The sequence below is a fragment of the Onychostruthus taczanowskii genome, unplaced genomic scaffold (genome assembly GCF_017590055.1).
Source record: "Onychostruthus taczanowskii isolate IOZ18803 unplaced genomic scaffold, ASM1759005v1 scaffold24, whole genome shotgun sequence".
NCBI classification, from domain to species: domain Eukaryota; kingdom Metazoa; phylum Chordata; class Aves; order Passeriformes; family Passeridae; genus Onychostruthus; species Onychostruthus taczanowskii.
In genome coordinates this window covers 9,652,446-9,676,759 of record NW_024499684.1, presented here as the reverse complement: position 1 = coordinate 9,676,759, position 24,314 = coordinate 9,652,446, and the positions used below count along the sequence as shown (strand labels likewise).

At 58.0% G+C, this 24,314-nt stretch overlaps 2 protein-coding genes across 2 annotated transcripts; one reads left to right on the top strand and one right to left on the bottom strand.

Annotated features, from left to right (window-relative positions):
• Positions 1-912: 912 nt before the first annotated feature.
• MUC4 (mucin 4, cell surface associated) lies at positions 913-15,057 on the top strand. The gene is made up of 28 exons (XM_041406085.1): positions 913-1,516; positions 1,612-2,247; positions 3,343-4,671; positions 5,165-5,304; positions 5,491-5,655; positions 5,734-5,889; positions 6,012-6,142; positions 6,366-6,454; positions 6,763-6,939; positions 7,031-7,174; positions 7,272-7,391; positions 7,593-7,795; positions 8,508-8,586; positions 8,832-9,002; positions 9,184-9,285; positions 9,490-9,726; positions 10,113-10,247; positions 10,337-10,515; positions 10,642-10,801; positions 10,881-10,979; positions 11,554-11,736; positions 11,829-11,902; positions 12,214-12,278; positions 12,565-12,764; positions 12,957-13,125; positions 13,210-13,383; positions 14,217-14,254; positions 14,338-15,057. Exons 1-28 carry the CDS (start codon positions 913-915, stop codon positions 14,538-14,540), a joined length of 6,162 nt encoding a protein of 2,053 aa, XP_041262019.1. The 3' UTR covers positions 14,541-15,057.
• Positions 15,058-15,675: 618 nt separating this feature from the next.
• LOC121336558 (mucin-4-like) lies at positions 15,676-22,473 on the bottom strand. The gene is made up of 11 exons (XM_041405864.1): positions 22,047-22,473; positions 20,596-20,735; positions 20,147-20,311; positions 19,711-19,866; positions 19,090-19,220; positions 18,177-18,265; positions 17,600-17,779; positions 17,028-17,180; positions 16,700-16,819; positions 16,364-16,405; positions 15,676-16,239 (listed from the first exon to the last, which is right to left on the bottom strand). Exons 1-11 carry the CDS (start codon positions 22,444-22,446, stop codon positions 16,223-16,225), a joined length of 1,593 nt encoding a protein of 530 aa, XP_041261798.1. The 5' UTR covers positions 22,447-22,473; the 3' UTR covers positions 15,676-16,222.
• Between the last annotated feature and the right edge of the window lie 1,841 nt (positions 22,474-24,314).

Sequence of the window (24,314 nt, the reverse complement as noted above, 5' to 3'; positions counted from 1 at the left end):
TGGGACTCTGTGCTTCTGTTTTCCTGTGTGAGGTGCAGCCCCATGGCAGGGCTGTCAGTGAAGCGAGGAAGGCACAACACCATCACTGACTTACTTCCCTCTCCTTAAGTGATCCTGGAGATGGGTGAGACCTTGTGAAGAAGCAAACACATTTGCTGCAGTGGCCTCACTGGCTCCGTTCACGCAGCAGGGTCCGTCCGGCCTCTGTCGCTGGTGGAAGGTGACCTGTAACCCAGGGCAGTGCCTGGCCGCGCCACCCGTGCGGGGACACTCCCCCCACTCCATCCGGGTTTGTGTGGGCGTTTGCCGCGATGTGCAGATAACGCCTGCGAGCGGCAGTGCCCAAGGGGGGACAGGGCAGGGTCAATACGTGGGACCCCAAGGCACCAGCCGTAGCCTGCTCCTTCCTTCTTCCTCCTTGGTGACAAGCCAACCCCTGCCAGGGGTTATCAGCCGTGCGGCCAAGTGTGGAGGGACCTGACAGCAACCAGGATAGGGGTGCAGAGCCCAGGACTGACCCACCTCTCCCAGAGATGTTTGGGACCCCTGTCCCCACCTGCCATCCCAGTGTCTTTAGGCCAAGTGACTTTGAACCCCCCGGGGTGGCTCCTCAGGGGTTGGGGACCCCAGCCGCGGGCTGTCAGCAGTGGGATCGGCCTGGAAAGGACCTTAAAGCTTCCCATGGCAAAATGGGTGTGGCCCCCAGCATCAGTGGGTGCCCGGAACTGGGACGCTGCCACCTCAGCGCAGGCTGCGAGGGCACAGAGACGTCAGTGCCCCAGGCAGGGCACGTGGTGTCCCTGTCCCCCCCACCTGGAGGAGTGCTCACCGGCGGAGTCACCCTTGCACGCTCCCTTCAGAAGGTGAGAGCTGCAGCCGTGTCGCCTTCCTCCCTGACACCGAAGAAGCACGATGGGGTGCCGGGGCCCGTGGCCGCTCTGGAGCTGGGTGCTGTGGGGGTTCTGGGTGCTGCCAGGTAAGTGCCAGGGTCTCTCGCACTGCTGCCGGGCTGACCAGGCGGCTGATACCGTGTGGGTGATGGGCTGCGAGCGACCCTCCGGCGGCTACAAGGCTTCCCGAGTGCCCGGCCGGGGTTTGTCCTCTCCCTGTCCGCGGGTGCCAGAGCTTTGTCACGGTCCCCAGCTGCAGCAGGGGAAGGTGGCGGGAATTGTGGATCAAATGGAGAGATTGACCCTGGGGGAAGGTCCCTGTCCTGTTCTTGGTGTTGGTCCTCCCGCAGAAGGGAGGAGGGCGGGGGGTGATGGTGACTCCGGGCTGGCTTTTTCCTCATCCTGCCCTCACCTGCCTTCTGCACAAGCCGGAGAGATGAAGGGGCAACCCCTTGTCCCCACGCTGGACCCATCCGAGTCGGGCAGCATCTCCCATGTGGCCGACAGCACCAGCGCCGAGGTGCCTTCAGAGCTGGCCGTGTGCCCGGAGCTCCCCAGCGCCGCACGGTCGGAGCTCCCCACTCCCCCCGGCCCGCCCGCCGCCCCCGCGGGCAGCCCGAGCTCAGGTAAGGCCGGCAGGCAGCTGGCCGCGGGCAGGTTCCTGCCTGCTGGGGCCGCGGCGGGGCTGATCCAGCTGGAGCTGCCTTGTCTCGCTCCACAGGCATCCTGGTGCCGCAGGAAACAGAGAGAGGGCTGGTCCCAGCTGGAAGTAGTGGTGAGGAGGGGCCTCCCAGCCCTGCAGCTCTCCCTGGGGGTCCAGCAATGCAAGACAGCCCCCAGGCAGGGTCAGGGGCTGGGCTCGCCTCTGCAGGTGCTGCCGGCCACCCAACCAGCGTCCCTCCAGCTCCCACCACCACTTGGCACATGCAGCCTCTGTCCTTCAAGCCAAAGGGGCACACAGTGGGTCTTGCCCTGGGTGCTGTCACCGTGGAGCAGATGCCAGTGACAGCATGGACCGCAGAGCCATTGCTCCCCCAGGATGAGCACAGCACATCGACATCATCCCCCAGCATAAGCAGGAGCTCTGCTGAGCCATGTAGTACTGCCATGCTCCTGTCCCAGGAGGTCATGCTGGGGCTGGATGAGGCCACCTCACCTTTGGCCACAGCTGCCAGCATCTCTCAGGACAGGGGCAGCGTCATGGAGATGACACCAGCCTCAGCCAGTCCCCCTGACACAGCTGCAGAAGGAGCCTTGTCTTCTACCACCACTGGCACCAGCAAGGCTGCAGAGCCAGGGACAAGTACCTTACCCAACGCTGACCACAGTGCCTCACAGGACCCTCCTGGGCCTCCCAGTAAGCTGCCTGCAGCCCTTTTGCCCCAGCTTCCTGAGGATGCTGTGCTGGGCACAGCAGGGACGTTCCTCCCCAGCCACAGTGCAGCCCCGAGCGCTGCTGGACATGAGCTGCCTGCAGGCAGCACTGCCAACCAACCCCAGGCCACCACACAAGCTGCAGGCACACTGGCTACAATAATGGATGTCATAGCTGGAGAGCACATCCCACCTCTGGGAAGCACCAGTACTGAGCTGGTGTCCATCAGGAATGAGGCCAGTACCAAAGCCACAGCAGGCACTGCCATTGCAGAGACCAAGGACACACCAGGGGGGCTCAGCATGAGTCTGTCCCCCCATGCAGCTCTCAAAGACCCTGATGGTCCCTCTCCAAGGCCCTTTCCACGCTCCATGGGCTCTCTGCTCCCTCAGTCCCTCTCAACAGGCCTTGAGACCACCACAGCAGAGGCTGCTGCAGGTAGGTCTCCTTCAGCCACTCCCAGCATGGCCATGCCTTTGTCCCTCATGGGCACCACTGGAGCAAAGCCAGACAGCGACCCTCGAGCTGCTGCTGCTGCACCACCACCTTCCACCGCTGCCTTTGGCATTGGGACTGTGCCAGCTACCCATCCATCCTCCTTTGTTAGCAATGCTCCAATTAGTGAAGCAGGGATGGGATCAGCATCACTGGCCAGTGGCAGTGCCACCGCAATACCGGGGGACACCGAAGCCACCCTGCCTGTGCCCGATGCACACTCCAGCCACAGCCAGCCAGGTCCCACAGCAGGCTCAACAACCCCAGGAACTGGCGTCACACCCAGATCTGCACTAACCCCAGTGCTCTGGGCTGGGTCTCAAATTGTGGAAGCTCCAGGGACAGAGATGCCATCACCCAACACTGCACCAGGCACTGACAGAGCTGTATCAGATACCCCTGGGGGACCCAGAGCAGTCACTGTCCCCATGGCATCACAAAAAGACGTCCCCTCTCTCCTGGAAGACAGAGCCAATGCAGGGATGGCTCTGGAGGTTTCCCCATCCAGCATCTCCCAAAAGATGGCACCAGTCACGTCCCCACTGCCCCTGGCTGCCCCACTGCAAGCAATGGGGGCTTCAGGTGACCCCCAGGCCAATGGCAGCACCACAGGGCGAGCAATGGGGTTCTTGGAGGTGAGCACGGAGGAGAACGCAGGTGCCAGTGCAGCAGAGCCAGCTCCCAGCCACACGATTGTCACTGCCAGGCCATCACTAGAGCCGCCTGCCACTGAGAACAAGCCCACCACTGGAATCACCTCGCTGGCTGCTGGCCACACAAATGTGTGGGAGGTTACAGCTGCATCCCGAACAGGTGCCACAGGCACCACTGCCCATGTGGACACCACCAGCTCTGAGAGCAGCACTGAGGGTGCAGCCAACACCAGCAGTACCCGTGTCCCTGACTCCAACACCAGTGGCACAAGCATGGCCACCATGCCGGCCACTACACCATCCACCAGCACATTCCCCAGCAACGCTAACCTGCCAACCACCTCCACAGGCTGGGAGACCTTTGTGACCAGTGTCACCACAGCCATGCCACCTGCCACAGCACGGGCCACCAGCAGTGCCCCATCCCTTGCTGTAACACACAGCGAGACAGGCGGAGGCGGGCAGTCTGTCCCACCCCCAGCAGCACGGACTCCCGTGGTGGAGACAACTCTGGGACCCTGGGGCGTCCTTGGTCCCAGCACTGCTGTTGCAGTGTCTGGTTCTCCCCTCCCCAGCCTGCGCAGCCCAACAGAGGAGGCAGCAACAGCCCCCTTGTCCCTGCTTGGTGTTGGTGCAACTGGGGTGGCAGCAGCTGGACAGACTCACACCGAGTCAGCTACAGACACCACTTCTCCTGCATCCATCAGCTACCATGACATGGGACAAGCAGCGAGCACGTCACCTCCTGCCTTCCAGACATCTCCAGGGGCACCTGCCTGGAAGGAGAAAACAGCCATCAGCAGAGACAGCACCACAGCCACTGCTGCAGGGAACACCATGGCCAGCACCACAGGTAGCACCACGGTCACCACGGCCACCACTGCAGGCAGCACCACTGCCACCACTGCAGGGAATAGCACTGCCACCACTACAGACAGCACCACTGCCACCACTGCCACCACTATAGACAGCACCGCTGCCACTGCTGCAGGGAACACCATGGCCAGCACCACAGGCAGCACCACGGTCACCACGGCCACCACTGCAGGCAGCACCACTGCCACCACTGCAGGGAACAGCACTGCCACCACTACAGACAGCACCACTGCCACCACTGCCACCACTACAGACAGCACCACTGCCACCACTACTGGGAGCATCACTGCCACCACTGCAGGAAACAGCACTGCCACCACTGCAGGAGGCACCACAGCTATTGCATCCCCAGCCCCCGTGAGCCCAGCCAAGGAGGAGGGAAGTCTCCCAGGCACCACAGCACCAGTGACACCACCAGCCACCACCAGCCCTGCCACCACCCTGTCTCACACCTTTGGGACACAGAGAGGACCGTCCACCGAACTGAGCACATCTGCCCACACCACCACTGGGCACAGAACTCCTGCACCTGAGCCCCAACCCACCCATGAGCTTATCAGTGAGTAGATTTTCTTTTTCCCAAGGACAAGAGTAGGAAAGGGGTTTTCAGCCAGTCAAGCATTGTGATGGATGAGGGTGTGGCCTGGTCTGGGATATCTCATCTGCATTGCGCATTGGGCTGCCAGATTAATGGGAAAAGGCAAAATAGGACATTTGAGAGCATCCCAAAAGTGGGTTGAGAATTGGATTACAATCCATCAGAGCACAGGCACAGCATCCTGGCAGCAAGCAGGTGGGTTTGTCCTGGCTGCAGGATGGATAAAGCAGACATTAATGATTTCACAACTTTTTCATTGATCTCCTGCCCATGGCAGAGCCAGCGACTTCACTCTACCCCTTTGGCGTGGAAGGAGGGGATCAAGAATACGTCCGGAGGATGGTGGATTTTAACTCACCCCTCTTCAAGCCAGAAATTGGATTTCCCTTTGGGAAGTCACTGCGAGATGCTCTCTATGTGAGTGCCCCCTTTGGTGAGCACATAATGGATGTGCTGCCTTTTTGGTAGAAAAACCCCAAACATTGAAACGGAGCAGAAATCAAATTTAATCTATCTTTTTTTTAACATTTAAAATGGTTGGTTTCTGTTTACCCATGGAGGCTAAAAGCTATCCCAGTCAGCAAATAACAAGTTTTTTGTTAGTTTACAGATAACGGACAGATCATTTTTCCACCCACGGACAACTATGTCCCGTCCAACCCCAACCCCCCTCCCCGGGGCTTCACTGGCCGGGAGAGCTTGCCAATGGTGGCTGCCTTTTGGGGTGATGCAGACTTTTCCAAGGGTGTTGGCACCACTTGGTACCAGGTGAGGGCCACCAGAGGTTTTCTGGGAGAATCCAATTCCCAGCTCACTCATTTAATTCCCTCTCTTGCCCTCTGGCAGGAGTACTCTACACTTAGCTCTACCCAAGACCCCGTTGTCCAAGATGTGGAAGCAAAGATTGAGAAATACCTAAAAATCCGCTATGCAGCAAAATGGACCTTGAAGGTGACGTGGGAGAAAGCTCCAGCATACCCATCCCGGAGGGATGACACTCAGGTGAGCAGTGCGGGACCCAGGTGACAGAGAGGACGCTGGTGGCTGTTTCAAGCCTCAGTCCGCTCTGCAGGGAGAGCAGGGGAGGCTCTGGGAGTGCTAAGGGGGTGCCTTGGGTTCTCCAGACCAGCACCTACCAGGCAGTGCTCAGCACCGACGGGAGCCGCTCCTTCGCCCTGCTGCTCTACCAGGACGGTGGGATGCGCTGGGACTACACCAGGCTGGCTGCAGCCAACGTGCTGATCGGCTTCTCCAGGTGCTGCACGCGTGTCACTGGGGTTTGGGACAGCTGAGATTTGTTCCAGCACTGTGTTGAGACTGTTGGAGGAATTACCCCCGGGATCCCACTCCTGGAGCCATCCTGCCCCGTTTAAACCCTTTATCTTGCACACAGCAGCAGTTCCCACCCCAGCTGCTCTGTGGGGGGAGGAGGAGGGTTGTGTTGGGAGGATGACCTCAAACCTCCTTTCTCCACACAGCGGCAATGGCTATGCCCAAAACAACGAGCTGACTCAGAAGCCACCAGCTGTCAAGTACCGACCAGACCAGCACAGCAGCAGAGGCTCCGGTACGGCACCGGGGGCTCCTTGGGGTGGGTGGGGATGGAAGGAGCTGTGTGCTCCATGCCAGGAGCATGTCCCCAGCACGCATCCCTGGGAGGTGGTGGGCCAGCAAAGCCACCGGGCAAGAGCTGGCCACCAAGAGCAGACTGTGGGTGTCCTATGTCCTCCTGTGGCTTGCCACAGCCCTGCTGGCTCTAGAGGGAGCCTGGAGACCTCGTGTGAGGTCAGTGGCCAGGGACAGCTGTCCCACGGGATCCCTCAGCACAAGGTGAGACCCTGGCTGAGCAGTGTTGTTCTCTGGTTCCTCCTCCAGATGTGCGTGGGCTGTGGATTTACAGACTGGACAGTCGCTCCCGGGTGAATTACAGGCTGCAGTGCCTGGCGTGGCTGGACACAGAGCCAGCGCCAGCCACCTGGAACAGCCAGCTGCCACCATGCCCCTGCTCCCGGCCCCAGGCAGAGCTGGATCCCCGCTACCACTGGAGCAGAGGTGCCAAGGACAGTTCCCCAGGAGCAGCGGCAGGGCGGGGGGATGGTCCCCTCCTGCTCTGGGGGCGGCTGTGATCCCCACACTATTTCAGGCCCAGCAGACACCTCGGTGAGGATGCTGCGCACTGCGTCCCCCAGCCCAGCCGGAGCTGGGGTACGATGTCTGTACCAAGGTGGGAGCTTGCTGGAAGGCTGGCAGGAGAGAGCGTGGAGCCTCCCCTTCCACGCTGCCACTGGTAAGTGGGAACTGGCATTCCCTCACCCTAAAATACCCCAAGCATCAAGCACAGTCAGAGCAAGGGCCCTGACACACCCCATCACACTCCTCCACAGACACGGAGCTGGAAGCGTTTGACTGGTGCTGCCGGCGTGTGGGGAAGCCCCGGTTCTGTGCCAGGTTTGCTGAGAAGAGACCGAGGGTTGACTGTGAAGGATACGTGCCACCCACCCCTGGTGAGTCCCCAGGCTCTGCCTCTGCTGTGCCAGGGCACTGAGCTGTGCATGACCCCATGCTTCAGCCACGCTTTGCAACGTGCCAGTGGGGACTGCTGAGCCACCACTGAGCAGCTCTGGGGCTGCTCTCCTTCCTGAAATGATACCAGCATTTGTTCTTCTTCCTCTGCCCAAAATGTCTCCATCTCCTTTGGACCCCAGCTGGTGCCTTTGGCGACCCTCACATCACCACCCTGGATGGACTCACCTACACCTTCAATGGGCTTGGGGACTTTGTCCTGCTGCTGGCCAGTGATGCCCAGACCAGCTTCGTTTTGCACGGGCGCACAGCACAGACTGGCATGGCCCAGGCCACCAACTTTGTGGCCTTTGCTGCCCAGTACATCTCCAACACCACCACAACAGTGAGTAGGAGTGTCCTGGGTATGAGTTTGAGCCTCTAATGGGAAATACCTCTCTGGCAAGCTGGGTAGATGCCTCTGCATCGCCTACAAGTGGATGGGACCCAAGAGGCATCTCCTCTCCTTTTCCTGCCACCTTCCACCACTCCAACAAAGTACTATTAGTGGGGAAATGGACTAATACTCACCAGGCACAGGTCTAACACCTCCTGCAAACAGGCCAGCAAGAGCTGGAGACTCTGGAGGGACATGATATGCTTCACCTTTTCCATTGCACACTCCTTGTCCTCACACTTTAGCACAAGTGGCCGCTCTTCCTGACTTTGCAGAATTGCTCCCCACAGCCATTTAGCTTCATTAAGCAGAATGTCCTGGTGTCACCAGGAGCAGGCATTGAACAGCATGAGGAGGGGGCTCAGAGCTGGGAGCCCCCCAGCACAGCTCTCCGTGCTGTCAAGGTCAGCTGAGCAGTGGTGGTGGCCTGGGCATGTCCCTTGCCAGCAGTGACAGGCAGCTCTCTGTCCTCTTCTGTGCAAACATCAAAGCTGGTGTACTGTGTGTCTGCTGGGGTGAAGAACACACCAACACAGGCCCCAGGGCTGAACCTCTCTTCCTGGGCTGGAGGAGGACAGAGTTAATAATTGTTCCCAGCATGGAGGGACAGCAGGAAGGGACCAGCAGAGGGTCTGACTGGGACATCCACCACAATTTTCAGGTTGAGTGGATCTTGGGGAGCCAGGATGACATCCAAGTCCTCCTGAACAACGCAACCATCCAGTTTTCCTATTCCCAAGGTGAGCAGGGTCTGCTGTTAAATGCTAAATGTATGTGGGGGGGACCAGAAATGTCTCCATCCCCTGGGACCAGCCCTGCCCAGTGCTAGGGCAGCCATCCTGAGATCCATTAAATGTCTCTCACCTGCACTTGTCTCTGATCTGGGTGAGGTGCATGGGGAGCACTCCCCTCCAGGAATCCATGGTTGTCATTTCAGGTCCCAGCCTTGCATGGACTCTCCCTCTGTGCTCTCTTTCTCTTGCAGAGCTGGGTGACGAGGTCTACTACAGCCCTGGTGTCCTGCTAGTCAACGCCTCCTCTGTCACGGCCGTCTTCCATGGGACCATCGCTGTCTCTGTCTCAGCCACCTCCGGGATCCTCAGTGTGGTCTGCAGCCTGCCCGACTGGTACCGCAACAGCACCAGGGGCCTCCTGGGTGAGGGCTCCTGGCACAGCCGGGGTGCAAGTTCTCTTCCCACTCTAAAGTAGACTGGAAAACTGGGGAATCATGCTTGTGAGGGCAGGGACACCTGGGTGTGAACTAAACACTGGCCAGCACCAGAGAGGAGGTCAACCCTGGCATGGGGGATTCCAGCACTCTGGTGATGCTCCACCAGGTGTGTGGGACCATGACCCTGCAGATGACTTCCAGATGCCAAATGGTACCAGCATCCCTGTGAACAGCAGTGAGGAGGAGATCTACAGCTATGGGATGACCTGTAAGTCCAGGCTTAGGATCCCTCTTGATGATCCTCTCCTTTCTGCACCTCCTGGCCATGCTTTGGCTTGAGATTTTTAAACATTTGCCTGAGCAAAAGCAATGTCAAGGGAAGGTGTTTGGTGTCCTCACTGCTCTGTGAAAAGGAGCCCTAAAATACAACAAACCTTAAAATGGCCTGTACCCATGGTGTGCTCTCTTGCAGGGGCTGTTGGGGAGCACAGCCTGTTCACTCAGCCTCTGGACTCACCAGCACTGAGCTTCACACCCTTCTTCTTGTCTCGGCTGCGGCAGGAGAATGAAAGCCAGTACCAGCTGGTGGCCTCTCAGTGTCATGGCAGCAAGGAGTGCATCTATGATTCACTGAGCACAGGGAACTTGGCCCTGGGCCTGGCCACCCAGAGCTTTGCAGCTGACTTCCAGCAGAGGAAGACAGCACTCAGTAAGTGGAGCACATCCTCACCTCTGAGAGGGCATGGCTTGGACATAACTGGGCAGTGCCCTGCTCCTTTCCTGGGCTCTCTTGCTTTATATGAGACAGAAAAGAAGTCACCAAGGTCTTGGATTTGCACTGCCCAGCTGGCTTTTCTCCAGTCCTGGGAGATGCCACCAGCAGGACAGTTGCCATCAAGGTTTTGGAATTGCATTTCCTGGAACTATATTTCTGGCTTCTCTCCAAACCTGGGAGATGCCACCATGCTGTGCAACATAAGGGCCTTGTTGGTGGGCAGCCGTGACAGCGTCTGCCTCGGTTCCCATCCTCACCAGGAGGGAGTCGGAGAGAAGGGGTGACAAGGCCACATGTGTGCTGGGCTGCTCTCTCCTCAGATGCCTTCCCTCCTGTCATCACCGGTGACACATCAATCACAGCCTTCAGGACAGAGAAGGTCACAAGGCAGTACCGTGCCTTGGGGGCAGGTGCACGCTTCATGCCCCATCTCTCACGGGAGCTCAACATATCGGGTAAGGAAGGAGAGATGGAGCAGCTGGGATGGCAAGGAATGGGATGGAATTCCTCTGCCACCTCTAACTCCTACCTCTCATCCCGGCAGAGAATGGGACCCTCATATGGGAGCCCCGTGGGATAGCCCCATTCACCATCAGCCTGGAGGCTGTTGGCTCCAACAACATCTCTGCACTTCTCCAGCTCCGCTTCACCCTTTGCAGATGCAGCAGGAGCCAGGACTGTGACTACAGCAACACTGTCACTCTCAGGGAGTCTTCCCTGCAGGTAGTGTACCAGAAAGCTCCTCTGGCAACACACTGTGCCTGTCCCCATGCCAGCTGTGCTGGCTGTCTTCTCTGTCCACCTATCCTCCTCACGTTCCCTAAGCCAGTGTCACTATCCCCTTCCCAGCTGGCAGCCTGCAGATGCGAGAGCGGCTACTCAGGTGCCTTCTGCCAGGACCCTCCGGACCCCTGCTCCCAGGGATGCTTCCCTGGTGTGGGATGTGACCCTTTCAGTGGCTGTGGCCCCTGCCCAGCTGGCCTGACGGGGGATGGAGAGCATTGCTCAGGTGACAAGGGCTGACACCATGGCCACTGGGACCCCTGCCAAGGTGCTTGTCCCGGTGCCATGGTGCGCTGCCCCGGCAGATATCGATGAGTGCACGCAGGGGACGGAGTGCCCGGGGAACAGCACCTGCACCAACACTGTGGGCAGCTACCTCTGCTCCTGCCTGGCCAGCGAGCAGGGTGAGTGTGGGGCCTTGACAGGCATGGTCCTCGTCCCCATCACCCCAAGCTCTGTGGAAGAGAATTCCTGAGGGAACCAGGCTGGCCAGAGAGGAGAGAAGGGGGAGCTGCTTGAGCTCTGTGCCCAAGCCCTTGCTGTCATTTGCAGAAGAGACCAGAGTCAAGCCACCACTTGTGTTCCCAGGCTGTCGATCTCACTAATCCGCTGGGAAGAGAAATTTTTCCCATGCAATTTTTCTCCTTGAGAAAAAAATTCTCATCCCAGTAAAGTTCAAATGCACATGCAGAGGTTGGGGGCTAAATCAAGCCTTATTTTCAGATTGTTTTGGTGGGGTTGAGTTGATGGCTTTTGCTCTTGTTCTAATGCTGGGATTTAAGAAGGGCAAATGGCTCTAGCTGGAAGGAGGGGAAGTGGGGCTTTTCCTTGAAGTCATACTAAAACTCCTAACACATTAAAGAAAAACAAAACAAAACTTGGAAGAAAGGCCTTATGGAGCAGCTGAGGATGGCTCAGAGAGCTGGGGCACTGCCCTGCAGCCAGGTTCATGCCTCTACCATGCTCTCCATCCCACAGGTGAGAGGCCAGACTGTGGCTCAGCCTGTGGCTACCACTCCTGCCCTGAGGGTTACTGCAGCAACGGGGGACGCTGCCACCTTCACCCCATCACTTGTGCCCCCACCTGCACCTGCCCCCCGGCTTTCACCGACCAGCGCTGCCTGGTGGCAGGGGGGGATTTTCAGCCACTGCCCAGCTCAGGTGGGTACCTGTGCCCCATGAGGGGTGAAACCCGACCCCACTTACCCTGGTCCTGTGATACCAGAGCCACCACCGTGGCTTTCCCCAAGCAGGTCTCCCTCGGAGAAGCATCCAGATGAGGATCAAGACACTGCAAAACGCCACTGCTGAGGAAGTCAACAGCACTGTGTGTCACTGGAGGGGGTGGGCTCAGAGCAGGGGGCACACTGGCATACTGGGCAGCTTGGCAGCTGCGGGTGCCCATGCCTCTGTATGCCCTCCCTTGGGATCTCTGAGGCTTCAGCAGATCCACAAGCCCAGAGGGAGGAAGCACCAATTGCATGGTGATGGCTGCAGGCGTGGCCCTGTGCCAAGTGAATGAACCAAAGGCCAGAGCAGCCCTTGGGGTTTGGCCACAATGCCTGCATCACTCTTCAAACTTTCCCCATGCTGGTGTCATTCTGCTCCCCTAATCCCTTCCTGCTTCCCCCACTGCAGGTCTCAGCCATCCTGAACTCCCTGGAGGTAAAGGCTTTCCAGAGCAACACCAACATCACCCAGATGTGAGTCAGATGTGAAGCAGCCTGTGAGGCCCCCAAGGATTGGGCGGGGCAGGGCTGAGCATGGGGCCAGAGAGTTTGGTGCACAAAGGGCGTTTTCCCCCAGCTCAGAGTCTGTTTTTCCAGCCTGGTGCTGTAAACCCTTGGAGACACGAGTCTGTTGGCACCTTCCCCTCCTACCTCATCCCTTCCTTACCATCGCCCAAATGGGAATACTGAGGCACGGTGAGGCTCAGTCACTCTGAGAGGCAGCAGCAGCTCCACCAGCAGCCCTCTCTTTTCCCTGCAGGACAGACAGCGATGGCTTCACCTTCGTGGTGGTGTCCGAATTTGCCTATGACAGCCGCGGGACCGTCATCCGCTTCCTGAACGAGGAGCTGCCCGCGGCCATCACCGGCGCCTTCAACGGGCGGCGGGGGCAGCGGGAGGCGGGCACGGGGCTGCTCTTCCAGCGCCTGCACCAGGACAACATCACCGACCTGGTGAAGCGTGAGTTGCTCCTGGCACGGAGCTGGGAGTACCCCCCTGTCCCCATTGTCCCCATCACCCTATGCCCCAGGGATTGGTTCACACCCATGGGGGGGTGGATGGGCAGCCTCCCAACCCCAGCCACAGGTCCAGCTTGGAGAAGCATCAAGGGGTGTTGCTGCAAGGCTGAATCCGTGTGCTTTCCCTCCCCAGTGACAGTGGATGAGCTGAGGAACTATTTCCCCTGCTCGCTGTATGGCTACAAAGGCTACCAGCTCCACTACATGGGGACAATCGGCTTCGTCTGCATCTCCCCCTGCAAGATGGGCTACTGCCAGCACGGTGGCCAGTGCCAGCACCTGCCCGAGGGGCCCACGTGCAGGTAGCAGCAGCCCCGGGGTGGGCAAGGCCACACTGCACAGCTGCTTCTCCCACAGCATCACAGCTCCTCCCTCCCCATCCGCAGCTGCCTGCCCTTCTCCATCTACTCTCCAGCTGGCCTCCAGTGTGAGTGGCTGGCCATCAGCCTGGCTGCCTTCCTCGGCATCCTGCTGGGAGCCCTGGCTCTGCTCTGCCTCCTGTTTGCCCTCGGCTGCCTGGCCCTGCGCCTCTGCCGCCAGCACCGCCGCCGGCACCAGGGGTGAGCAGGGCTGGACCTGCACAGGGCTGGGTGCTGGGTTCTGGGCATGTGGCAGGCTGGGTGTCGAGAGAAAACTGATCAAAAATCCACATTTGAAAGATCTACCACTGGTAGAACTCGTCTGGTTTGGGCAGGGGGACCCTGCCCTTGGAGAGGGGTTGGGTGACCTTTTAATATCTTCCAGCCTCTTTTCCAGACATCTGTTGCTCAGGGTGCAATAGCATCAGTGGGTTGAATGTTAGCTTTCCTTTTCCCCCATGTTAGGGAGTGTTTGCACTTCTTCCTCATCCCACCCAATACTTGGTCACAGATGGGCTTTCTATTTAATTTTAATTTGCACCACCCAAATGATTTCCACTTCAATTCACATGGGTCTGGAAAGAGCTGGCCCAGAGCAAGGAAAAGTAGTTTAAGAATTGGACCTTGGTCTTCTGCAGGGCAGGGAGTTAACAGAACAATGGCAAAGTGCAAGGCTGGGATGGAAGGACCAGCATCTCCTTCCTCCTTCCCCAGCCCTTGGTCCTGCGGAGGCATCCACACCCAGGGGATCTCCCAAGCCCCTGGCTCTAGTTGGAGCTGTGTCCTGCCTCTGCTCCCAGCTCCCTGCCAGCCGTGGAGCCAGGAATCTCTGGGAAGTTCCTTGGTTCATTTGCATTTGTGCCAAGGCAGGAAATTGTGTGTGCACAATGGGGCTTTTCCTCCTCTTGCAGCCCCATCTCACCCCTGCAGTCAGTCACTGCTCCCCTTTGCCATCTGACCAAGACACCAGCATCAGGCAGGGGTTCTCCCAGCCTCTGCTGACATGTTCTCCCTATTCTGTTCTCCCCTCTCAGGGCCAAGGAGACCTTGTGGAGGACACGGCCCTTCTCCTGTGAGTACATGCCTGTAAAACTCCCCCCACCAAGGCTCTGCTTCACCCCAGTCCTCAAGTTCCACTCATCTTCCCTGCTCCAGCTTTAATGATGGCAGGAGAACAAGCAGAGCCCACGGGCTCCCACTCCCTGGAAAGGCATTGGAAACTGCAGCTCCAGGCCATTGACCCCTCACTCCAGGTCTGTCCTTGGGTTACTGCTTCCATGGAGTGTTGGGAGCTTTGTCTGGGCTCTGAATCCTGGCCCTGTGCCACAAAGGAGCTCAGGAGCTGTGCCTCATCCTGAAGCATGACCGATGCTTTGGCCGGCACTGGGATCTGTGCCACCGTGACAAAGCACAGAGCCAACGCCACACTGCCAGCATGGCCTGTTCCTCCTTTACAGATAAGAATCCAGAGACCCCATGTTATGCCTCCAAGCCAGTCCCCCCAGCAGCCCTAACCTGCCACCAGTCCTTTTGTGGCACCTCCAGGCCCACAGAGGAGCCAGACACTGCTGCCAGCTCTGCCGCTTGCTCTCCAGGTGTCCAGCAGCAGCAACACATGGAAGCAGGGACAGGCAGCTGCCTTCTGGGTTCTGGGAGGATTCATTCTGGAGGAGCTGCTTTTTTGAATGTGTGTTTATGTTGGGTGACCATAGCAGGAGGATTTCACCTTCTCTGAGGACCTGCAGAGATGCCTGGGATCATCCTTGAATGTGTCTGCACCAGGGGTATGTGCTAGTGCAGTAACCAGACCCTGCAGATCCCCTGGGAGCAGGGTCAGGTGGGGCAATGCAGTGATTGTAATCCCTTAGGAATCAAATAGAATAAACCAAAAATGGTGGCTTGCTGTTAAATTGTCTCTGTGCCAGCCCTGCTTCACTGTCATTGAGCCCTCAAGTCCCTGCTTTCTGCTGGTGCCAAAGTGAAAATGGATGTAAATTTTTTGGTGGCTTCATCCCCTCGTTTTCCCTACGCACCTGCAAGTCTCCTCACACTGCCTTCATGGGCACTGCTTACAGTGTCTCAGATCATGCAGGTCGGGCTTTGGCCCCACAAACATCCCACAGCTCTTCAACCCTGGTGACTGGGAGATGCTGACCCAAGGAGGGTATATCAGACCCCATCAGCTCCCCAACTCCCACCCCATTCACTGCCCTGGACCCTGGCTTAGCTGTGTCTCCAGCACTAAAGCTGAGAACAGAAATATCCTGTAATCCTGCTGCTCCAAGCCTGCCCTGTCACTGCTTCCCACCCCAGTTTGGCAGAGGACATGGCTGCTGCAGGATCAGTGATGCTCAAACCCTTCCAAGATCTTATTGAACAAACAAGATTTGACAATGATTTATTTTTTTTTAAGAAAGGAAGATGCTCTCTCACACACAAAAAATTATTTTTGATCCAACATTTCTGATCATGGGGTTGCATTTTGCCCTCACACACCCAGCAGATGTATTGATCTGATTCTGGCTTGATCTGGAGAATTGTCCCTTCTCCTGAGCACAGGGCCCAGGGACCACTCAGGGAGGGATGGCTGGGAAACAGAAGTGGGGGACAAGACAGGACAGCTCACAGGACAAGCCTGGTGCACCCTGGTATTTAAGGGCTTGGCCACAGTTAACCCACACGTGGTATTTAACCATTTCCAAGGGGTCCAGCCTCACCCTGCAGCATGGGAGCACAGTGGGATGGGGGAAGGACAAGGGTGGTGTGTGCAGTGGGGGGGTACCTGCCCACCTCCCCACCAGTTCTGCCCCCCAGCTGCATCTGGGAAAGGACAACTAAAGTAACTGAATCCTTGGGACAAGCCTGGGTTAGAAAAGTGAACTTGTGCCAGGGCAGGTAACTGCAGGCACTGGCCAAGTGAGCTGCCCTGCGTGGTGGGCAGGGGTGATGGGTTCTGTGGGGGGACACGGGGGAGAGCAGATCAAAGGGCTTGGAGGATCAGCCATGGCCTAGAACGTGCTGCAGGTGTGCAACCTCACAGTTACTTGTCCTCTCCGTCTGCAAAGAAGAAATGAGATTTGCTCAGCCACCTTCTCCCTGAGGGGCAAGCTGGGAGTCCCCGGGGCATTTTCTTGCAGGGGCACAGGGACAGAGGGAAAGGAGACCCCACAATCCTGCTCACCTGTCTGCTCATCTGAGTCATTCTCTGCCTCCTCCGAGGAATCTGTTGAGGGTTGCAAGAAAGCCCCACATCAGCTTACACCATAACCACATTTGCTGTGGTCCTCCTCACCTCCCAGTACCATTACCCCCAGACTGTGCTGGTGGTTATGTGCTGAGGGAGATGCCTCCACAACCCCACACAGCCCAGGGCATGGTACAGCAGCCCAAAACCTTTCCCCCACCTGCTCAGGGCTCTTGCCGCCTTAACCACAGGGAGGCTGGAACATTCCCACTCCCCTCCCAGCCCTGGGCACCAAGACAGCATCACCCCAGTGCACAGGAGCTGCAGACCCACCCGTGCTGGGTGCCTGGTATCCATCACAGCCAATCTTCGGCCTCTTCTCACTGTAGCGGGCGCAGAGGTGGGCACTGCCCGCCCGATTACAGCACCAGTCATACAGCTTCAGCTCCTGGTCTGGGGGCAAAAAGGAGAGTGAGGGGCTGAAGGGAAGGGGAGGGAAAAGGGCCGGTTCCAGGCAAGGCTTTCCTCGGCCTTTGGCAGCTCCACATTCCCTCAAGGGAAACAGCATGTCAGGAAACAGGGTGGCACAGAGATTAAAATTGTTTACAGGCTACAACAATGCCAGCCTCGGCCAGGGGATGCCAAGGCTGGCTGTGCTTACCACGGTAGGGTGAGGCCTGCCTGGAGCTCCTCCAGTACCTCTCCTGGCGCCCCTCGATGAGCTGGCTCTGGCTGTCGTACAGGCAGCGCACGCCGGCGCCGTGCTGGTTGGGGGAGGCCGAGTGCAGCATGGAGACACGGGCACCCCACCTGCCTGAAATGGGGCAGCAGTGAGCCTCAGACAGCTCTGCCCGGCCAGCACACCTGCCTCAGGGCAAGGACTGGGCCAGAGCGGGCTCCTCGATAGCCAGCACTGCCACCACGTCACCCACGGTGCTACAGGCATTTGGAGGAACTGATGGAGACCATCCAAGTGGTCTCCCAGGGGGAGACCCTGGTCCCCAGCATCCCCATGCAGGTCAGACCAACTCCGACCAGTCTAATAAGACAAAAAGAGGTCAGCCCTCAATCCTCCTTGCTTTTCCTGTCTCTGAAGGGTAGGTCAGTCCCCCTCTCCTTTTCCTTAGGGTCACCTGCCCACCCTGCCAGGTGGGACCCCAGCCACTCTTGCAGGAAAGGTGGGGAAGGACAGCTTGGGGATGGGGAGGGTGAGGTAGCAGCATGTCCACTTGCCTCCACGGCTGCTCTTGAATCGTGGGTCCTGCTGTCCTTGCTGCAGGGAGCAGGGGCAGGTGGGCAGGCCCTGGCTCCATGCCCGGGGCTCCTGCTGTTGCCCCGTCCATGCCAGGCACTTCAGCCGGTAGTTGATGCCCACGCGGCTCTCCAGCTTGTAAATCCACAACCCACGGAGGTCTGAGCAGGGAGAGAAACCATGAGCTGTCACCTTTGGCCAAGGGGACCACAGGGACTTTTCTGTCTCAAGGTGAGAGTCATGTGGTGCTGGTGCTGGAAGCTAAGCCCACGCTGACCTCCGCCCTGTGTTCAACAGCCACCCAACAGAAGGGAAGCAGGGGAAAGGGTCTTGTCAAAGAAGAAAACCTTAGAACAGAGCCATTGGCACAAAAAGTGACCATGGGCACAGCAGGGATGTTTCAGCCTTAGGGCATAGCGGGTACCCAGGGGAAATGTGCTTGAGGGGGAAAGCCTGGCCTTGAGAACTCAGTGAGAGCCTTGCCACAGTGGCAGGCTGGATTTCATTCCCTGGGAATATTCCCCTCCTTGTGAACCCACCCCAGCTGTGTGGCACTACCTGTGTTGTAGCCCCTGAACTGGTCAGGGCGATATTTAGCAGCTGGAGGTCTCTTAGTCAGGTCATCGTTGTGGTAAAAGCCATCCCCACTGAGTGAAAAGAGGAAAAATCAGGGGTTGCTCTTCCTTGGTGGGATTATCCCAGCCCCAGCAGCCCCAGCCCCAGCCTGCCCTTCAGCCATCCTGACCCCATGCCAGTGGAACTGCAGCATGCACGTGACAGCTCTTGGGACAGGAGGGCAAAGGCATGAGCTGCCCCAGCCTCCTCTATATGGGGTACACTTCTTTTTGGGTGCTGCATCAGGGCCTGAGCCCACAGGCATCTGGAGACCCCCACGAGCAGCTTCCATGGTTTCCAGCATTTTGCCAGGCGATTTGGAGGAGAAGCCCCGAGTGGTCAGACACAAGCACACACACGCCTGTGCCGCCCGCGCTTCCCATCCGGGCCACCTTTTCCTTACCCAGCTGCAGCAAGCAGCTAATGAGAAAACCCTGGAGACGGCATGTACAGAGCAGGACGTAATGCGAGGAGGCAGGAAGCAACTGCTCCGGCCAAGCACGGAAATCCCTTCCCTCGCCTGGTGCAAAGTTCAGCAAACATCCCCTATTTCCCACTCCTTCCACCCAAACCGCCAGGATGCTGGGGGCCCAGGACTCCAGAGGGATTTGTGGATCTTACAAGCACAGCCCTGCAAGACAGCGTGCTGCAGCATGATCCAGTCCCTAATGGGGTGAATTTGTTTGTGAGGCCCCTATGTGTTAGAATATATGGGTATGCAGACCACATCTGGGCTGTTCTCATCCTTGTAGGGTACTCCCAGGGATACGGGGGAAGGATTCAACCAGTGGGAGCTGTGGGTGGGATGCATCCCAGTGCCCAGAGGAGGCAGGGATGGGGTGCTGAGCTGCTGTACCTGGTGTAGCCGATGAGCACATTGGTGGAAGTGAGCCTGGTGTAATCCCACTGCATGCCTCCGTCCTGGTACAGCATCAGGATGTAGGACCTGAAGCCATCAGTGGTCAGGACAGCCTGGTACGTGATTGTCTGGGGAGAAGCGTTGCAGACAGGTAAGAAAGTGAGTGAAAATGTGGGGTTTAAAACTCAGGGTGTGGGGCAGTGCTTGCTGGGAAATGGCCAGGCTGAGGTCTGGAGGGAAACAAGGCAAACACAGCTAGGCCTGGTTCCCATTTCACATGGAAAATGTGATGGTTTTACTTTGAAACTGTTCCATGACAAGCTTCAAATTCACCCAATTTTATGCCTCTGAAAAACAGCATTTCTGGTACGCAATAAACTCTCACCTCCTTAAAGAGAAAGGTTTTATGGAATGGGGGAAGTTCAACTAAAGGTGTCCCTCAAAAAACCTGAAAACCACCAAAACACGGGCACAGCCCAGTACTTTTTGGCAAAATTCTTCAAGACTGGCCTCTGTCACAAAACTGGTTCTTATTTTCAGGCAGAAAGAAGATCATTGCCTGCGGGCCTTGGTGTTTTTAGACAACTCAACAGCGCCTGTGTTCCATCAGTCCCTCACCTTCCGGGTGTCAGTCCGTGCTGCATGGACAGGTGCTCTCTCCCAGGTGATTTTCAGGGTCCAGACTGCAGAGTAGGAGGACCTCAGGTACCGACGGACCTTGGCTTCCACGTCACGGACAAACGGCGGCTTGGCCGTGTTGAGGGTGGAGAACTCCTGTGGGTTGGGAACACACACGTCTGCGTCAGCTCCCAGGGGGACAAAACAGGCCTAGACTGGGGTCATGCACAGACCCCTGTAACCAAAGTGCTGGATGGGATTTGGATGGCTCAAGAGGTGACGTAGCACCAACAGCTCTTAGATTTGGCTCAGAAAAGGGAAAAACCGTTGATGGGCTCCATTAATTACACATCTCAAGAGGCATCCACAGAATAGATGATGAGCTTATAATCAAAAAGTGTTTGGTGCAATCATGCTCCCAGGTGGCTTCACTCACCTGGTAAAAGGTGGTGCCAACACCTCTGGAGAAGTCAGCGTCGTCCCAAAATACGGCGATCATGGGGACATCTTCATGGCCATTGAAGCCACTGGGAGGAGGGCTGGGGTAGGTGAGGATGTTGTTGTCCGAGGCTGGGAAAATGATCTGTCCATTGTCTGTGAACTGAGCAGAGGGATCCCTCCATCAGGTGAGAACAGGACCAGCAGCACTCCCTGGTGTGGAGGGAGCAGCCCTCCCATTTCCAAGTCCATTTTGAGCAATGCCCAAGGAAAGCCACCACCTGCCACTGCTGAAATGGCCACAAAGTCACCTCCTGCTGCAAACAGACCACAGCAGCATCCCAATAGCTTTGGCCCCACTAGAGTCCCATCCCAGGCACCTGGTGCCTCTCCCAGGGCTTTAGATGATAACAAGTTTCCCAATGAGTCAAGCCCAAGTAGACTCACGTAAAGAGAGCTGCGCACGGTTTTCCCAAATGGGAATCCAGTCTCAGGCTTGAAAAGTGGAGAATTAAAATCCACTCTCCTTTCCACATACTCCTGATCATTTTCTCTTGCTCCATACCCATAAAGGGGCACAGCTGGAACTGGAAAAGAAAACAAACAAACAAACAATAAAACCAAACTACATTTACAGCAAAGATTTTGGTCTGCATCAAAAATTTAAAAGGGCAGAAATTATCTTGCTTCTACTGGGACAGAACCTGGGCAGCAGAAGGATGGGGAGTCACTGCTTAAAGCCTCCAGGGACACTCTGCATGTGGCCCTCCCTTGCAGGAGTTTGTTCCCCCACTTTCACTGCCTTACACAAACACAGCTGCCCTAAACCTGCTATGATGACTTTTGTGGTCACTGTCCCCTGCTTCAACGAGCCCTGTTGGGACACTGCACTGAATCACTGCCATTAGGAGGGGAAGAACATTTTACAAGGACTGTGGCAGGACACAGCACAGAATCTAAACCCACAGCTCTTTCTAGAGACTTCTACAGCCTCCAGCTCCCTATTTATGTCTGTCAAAAAAAAAAAAAACACTTTGGAGGGGATGGGTTTTCCAGCTGATGGGAATGTATTGAAAGCAGGCTCAGCCTGCCAACATTACAAGCTCATGTGCAGGGGCTACTTGTGCCGTGTCTCCCCCAGGATCCTGCCTTCAAATAGATCCCTTCTTTTCCGGGCACTGAATGTCCCTGAGGATGGTCCAGCAGGAAGCCGGATGTGCTAGTCCCACCCAGGCTGCTCTGCGAGCATCACGTACCTGCAGGACTGGGCAGCAGGGCTGGGGCAGCCGCTGGCACTGCTGGTGGAGCTGGAACCACGGGGGATGATGCGCGGGAGGTGACAGTGGCTGTTCCCGGCCTGGCAAGCACCTCCCTGCCTCTGGGCAGAGGGGCTGCTGGGGCCGGGCTGCAGGATGTGGCTGGGCGTGCAGTGGCTGGGGATCTGCCCTGGGATCCCCCCTGGCCTGGGAAGGCTCCAGAAAAGCTTGACCCAGAGGTGGCAGGGGCTCTGTTTGCCAGGCTGGTGGTCAGCTCCCTGCCCAGGGACGGCTGCAGGGCAGCAGGTGATGAGCCACCAGCAGGTCCTGGCCCCGGGGATTTTGCTCCAGGACTGCCAGCAGTGATCCCAGAGGGAGGAAGGCCAGGGAGCCCTGAGCTCCCCCCAGGTGGGGAGTGAGTCTCCAGATGTGCCCCGGGAAGGAGAGGGGTTACATCCCCTTGCCCTGTCACGGTTCCGTGGAGCACAGCACTCCCTTCTCCAGGAACAGGGCTGTTGGCATCCCCAGAGGGGGCTCTGGGGCTTCCCAGCTGGTGGGGAGGCAGGAGCAAGGCAGGCCCCCCTGGCACAGCAGCCCCCAGCTCTCCCTTTCCCCCTGCAGAGGACCCCACTACCGACTCACGTGCCGAAAGCCCAGGGCTGGCAGACACCCCATCTGCAGAATCTCCTCTCTGTGGAGCAGAAGGTGGCACTGGGGCAGCATTGGGGAACATGGGAGCATGAGGGGATGCTCCTCCCAAAGGTGCTGGCATGCCTGAGGCCACCTCATCTTCAAGAGACCATGACTGAGAACCTCCAGCTTCTTCTGGCAGCCCACCTGGTGACCCTGGCAGCAGGGGGCTGCTCCCACTCTGGGTGCTTGGTGCAGAGTCGGGGTCCCCACTGGGTGCCAGCCCCGAGCTCAGCCCCTGTCCAGGGAGAAGCAGAGAACCAGCCACCGAGGTGGTCATGCCACTGGAAACACCGCTGTTGTCTGGAGCCACTGGGACCAGGCTGGCACCAGGGGAAGGTCCCCCATTCATCGAGGCTCCTCCAGGCACCTCCACCACATTGACTTGGCTCAGTTTTCCATTGGAAAGTTCGGTATTGGCACCACTTTGGGTGCCAGGGGCAGACTCTTGAGGGCCAGCAACCTGCAAGCCTGTGTTCAAGCCACCAGCAGCTCCAGCAGTTCCAGGAAGGCCTGTTTCATCAGCAGCCTCGCCTGTCCTCCCAGGTGATGAAGACCCCTCTGTGGATGAGGAAGAAGATGCAGACTGCAACACACCTCCTGTTTCTCCATCAAGGCTTTCTGAACCAGCTGGTCCCATTCCAGTAGGAGCCTGGGACTGCCCTGTGGACCCTACATCACCAGCTCCTTCACTTGCCCCTTCTCCTGCAGCAGGAAGGACCCCGGTGCCAGCACCCAGGGCGGGCTGAAGACCTTCAGCAGCACTGTCTGCTCCTCCAAGGGCACCCAGGCTGGATGGATCTGAAACAGAGGATGCTGCAACATCACCGCTGGGAGAGGCTGAACCAGATGAGGAACCTGCACCAGGCAGTTCACCCTGCTGAGGGCTGACAGCTGAAGGACTTGTCTCCATGTTGGGATTTTCACTCCCTGCATTTCCTCCCTGTGCCACATCCCCTGCACTCTCAGTCCCCTGCACCAGACCAAGTCCTGGGCCACTTTCACCATCTGGAGAGGCTGGGGACAGACTGTCAGGGCCAGGGGCTGCAGATGAGATGGGTTCTGCTTCATCCCCCCTTGACACAGAAGGTGCTGCTGCCACATCACTGGGAGAGGTAATACCTGATGGGGAACCAGCACTGGGCACTTGATCCATCCCAGCTGCTGCTCCACTCCCTGCAGTGGAGCTCAGGGATGGCTCAGACTCAATCCCACTGCCTGCTCCTTCCACTGCTGGCTCTGCTGTGCTGGCTCCTTGCCCTTCTGCTGCTGGCAGCCCCACGTCTGTGCCAAGCTGCTCCCCAAGGCCAGGTGATGGGGGTCCTACGGGTTCATGAACTGCTGAGCTGGGGGTATCCCATGCCAAGGTCGAGTCGGTGTCTGGCCCTTCGGCCCCAGGGAGTCCTGCTCCCACAGGAGCACCAGCTGCTGCTCCCCATGGCTGTGACCCTCCAAAGGACGGAGAGCCAGGTGCTCCCTGGGCAGCACTGAGGTCAGGGCTCACTGGTGTCTCTGCCTCAGACACAGGGCCAGCCACTGGTCCCAGGGGTGGGAAAACAGCCCCAGGAGCACTGGCAGATTCACTGGGCAGGTCCCCTGGTCCTTCAGGCCCTGACAGATCAGACTCCATTCCAGCATTGTTGGGAGGTGCAAGACCAGGCAAGGACACTTGTCCCAGTGCTGGGGCTCCTCCTGTTCCTGTTCCATCCCCAAGTGCTGATGGAGGGGAAAGTTCAGCATGCGCCATATCTCCTGTTTCTTCTGCTGGCAGCTCTCCGGTGTTAGTGAGGTCCTGCTGAGGGCTGGCAGCTGAAGGACTTGTCTCCATGTTGGGATTTTCACTCCCTGCATTTCCTCCCTGTGCCACATCCCCTGCACTCTCAGTCCCCTGCACCAGACCAAGTCCTGGGCCACTTTCACCATCTGGAGAGGCTGGGGACAGACTGTCAGGGCCAGGGGCTGCAGATGAGATGGGTTCTGCTTCATCCCCCCTTGACACAGAAGGTGCTGCTGCCACATCACTGGGAGAGGTAATACCTGATGGGGAACCAGCACTGGGCACTTGATCCATCCCAGCTGCTGCTCCACTCCCTGCAGTGGAGCTCAGGGATGGCTCAGACTCAATCCCACTGCCTGCTCCTTCCACTGCTGGCTCTGCTGTGCTGGCTCCTTGCCCTTCTGCTGCTGGCAGCCCCACGTCTGTGCCAAGCTGCTCCCCAA